At 41.6% G+C, this 2,518-nt stretch overlaps 1 protein-coding gene across 1 annotated transcript; it reads left to right on the forward strand.

Annotated features, from left to right (window-relative positions):
* Positions 1 to 1,607, forward strand: LOC107517215 (olfactory receptor 7C2-like). Its single transcript, XM_016157675.2, has one exon. It carries the CDS (start codon positions 650 to 652, stop codon positions 1,577 to 1,579), a length of 930 nt encoding a protein of 309 aa, XP_016013161.2. The 5' UTR covers positions 1 to 649; the 3' UTR covers positions 1,580 to 1,607.
* The last annotated feature ends 911 nt before the right edge of the window (positions 1,608 to 2,518 follow it).

Consider the following 2,518-nt stretch of genomic DNA (forward strand, 5'->3'; position numbering starts at 1 on the left):
TTACTTGGGAATATTGATAATATAAATGAAATGTAAATGATGATTAATAATAATGTTGGTTATTTTGTTGTTGTTCTTGTTGTTAGCAGAAATAGCACCCAAGGTCCTGAGGATCTAACATATAGAAGCTACAGCACAATTAAGGAAACTTTCAATGATCGGTAGGTGTTCCTAGAGTTAGAGAATTCCTCTTTCCCACAAGTACTGAGCAAAAAGTGTAAGAGCAGCTATCAAAGATGTTGGGAAAGGAATGACTGATTATGGATACAGTTGATCACTACTCAAGAAATAGTACTCAACTTCGTGTACATCAGAGTTCCTGGAAGACCACAAAGAATTGGCTCCATGCTCAGAATATCTGATTTAGTAGGTGAAGTGGGCCCAAAAATGTATCTTGCTAATAGGTTCCCAAGTGATGTTGATCAGCGACCACAATTTGAGAAACACTGAACCTAGAGACAGACCATTTTCCCAGGTAGCAACAGCAACCACAAGTTGTCAACCAAAGACAGTCAACCATTACCTAAAATGAATGACTTTATGATTTCTGTGGGTTTGAATTAAGGATACTTTTATCATTCTAATGATTGCTTATTTGTAGTAAATTTTGTGTTATTTTTCTCCTCTTTCTGGGAAAACTCAATAGCCCATGGAAAGAGGAAACCAAACAAGAGTCAGAAACTTTCTCCTCCTGGGATTCACAGAAGAGTCAGAACTGCAGCCCCTTCTCTTTGGGCTTTTCCTCTCCATGTACCTGGTCACATTCACTGGGAACCTGCTCATCATCCTGGCCATCAGCTCAGACCCCCGCCTCCACACACCCATGTACTTCTTCCTCTCCAACCTGTCCTTCACTGACATCTGTTTTACCTCCACCACCATCCCAAAGATGCTAGTGAACCTCCAGACACAGAGCAAAGTTATCACCTATGCAGGCTGCCTTAGCCAGACATATTTTTTTATTATGTTCGGATGCCTGGACAACTTACTCCTGACCGTAATGGCCTATGATCGGTTTGTGGCCATTTGTCACCCTCTGCACTATATGGTCATCATGAGCCCTCGTCTCTGTGGGCTGCTGGCTCTGGGGTCCTGGTGCATCAGTGTAATGAGCTCCCTGCTTGAGACATTGATCATCTTGAGGCTATCTTTCTGCACAGACATGGAAATCTCACACTTTTTTTGTGATCTTCCTGAAGTCCTGAAACTTGCCTGTTCCGATACTCTTGTCAATAACACAGCAATGTATTTTGTGACTATTGTCCTAGGTGTTTTCCCTCTCTTCGGGATCCTCTTTTCTTATGCTCGGATTTTCTCCTCTGTCTTAAGGATTTCCTCAGCTGGGGGCAAATATAAAGCCTTCTCCACCTGTGGGTCTCACCTATCGGTGGTCTCCTTGTTCTATAGCACAGGCCTTGGGGTCTACCTCAGTTCTGCAGCCACTTCATCCTCTAGGACAACTCTGGTGGCCTCAGTGATGTACACCTTGGTCACCCCCATGCTGAACCCCTTCATCTACAGTCTGAGGAACAGGGACATGAAGGGGGCCCTGGGAACACTCCTCATCAGAGAGCAGTGACTGTCAGGGATAATGCAGTTACAGGACTCTCATGAATAGTTGAGCACACAATACTGAAGATCAGAAATCCTGGCTTCCATTGTTCAATATTTTTAATTTTCCAAATTTTATATATTTTAAAGCAAAAATTTGGGGGATTCTTCCATGTTTTATTCCTGCTTTTCTTAAGGTTATATCTTGAGTTCTCCTTTTCACTTTATAACCAGTCATTTTAACTTTGTATGAATAGAACCTGGCATTTTCTGTTATCTTCAATAAAGGTGTAGATTAAAAAAAATAGATCTCATGCTTTTAAATATATCCTCAGAAGTGATAGAATGTGCACCTATTTTGGAAGTGCTGCACTGCAAACTCATTTACAGAGATGATTTCTGAAGTTATGTGAAATTCAGTAAAGTTTCAGAATACAAAATCAATATACAAAAATTAAATGACCATGTGAAGACTCAGGGAGAAGATAGGCATCTACCAACTAAGGAGAGAAGCCTCAGAAGATACCAGACACCTTGATCTCAGATTTCTACTATCCAAAACTATAAGAAAATTAATTTCCATTGTCTAAGCCACCCAATCTGTGGTACTACTTTGTTGTGGCAGCCCCAGCAAAATAATATACCCTGCTCCCACTGAGGACACAGACCACTCACCATGGGGTGGGGTGGAGTTGTGCTGGCTGAGAAAATCATTGCTTGGCTATTGCCATAGGAACATAGGCTATTACCTTTGGGAACTTAACATTCTAACAATAAGCTTTCTGCTTCTGTACCCCCTCTTACACACCCAACCTGTGGGTCAACAGGTAATGAATAGAAGAAAAATAGACCTTTGTGTTTAGACAGAATTAAGAATGAGATTTGGGGCTTAAAAACCCTGTACCTCTACATTTCGGGGCTGCTTAATTTGGGGTTTGCGTACCCATGGCAGACCCAGCTGGCTGAA

This window comes from Rousettus aegyptiacus, unplaced genomic scaffold, assembly GCF_014176215.1.
Source record: "Rousettus aegyptiacus isolate mRouAeg1 unplaced genomic scaffold, mRouAeg1.p scaffold_m13_p_16, whole genome shotgun sequence".
Lineage (NCBI taxonomy): Eukaryota > Metazoa > Chordata > Mammalia > Chiroptera > Pteropodidae > Rousettus > Rousettus aegyptiacus.

What these genes read in the sequence shown, in the direction of transcription:
- LOC107517215 (XM_016157675.2), top strand. Translation starts at nt 650, where the DNA reads ATGGAAAGAGGAAACCAAACAAGAGTCAGAAACTTTCTCCTCCTGGGA.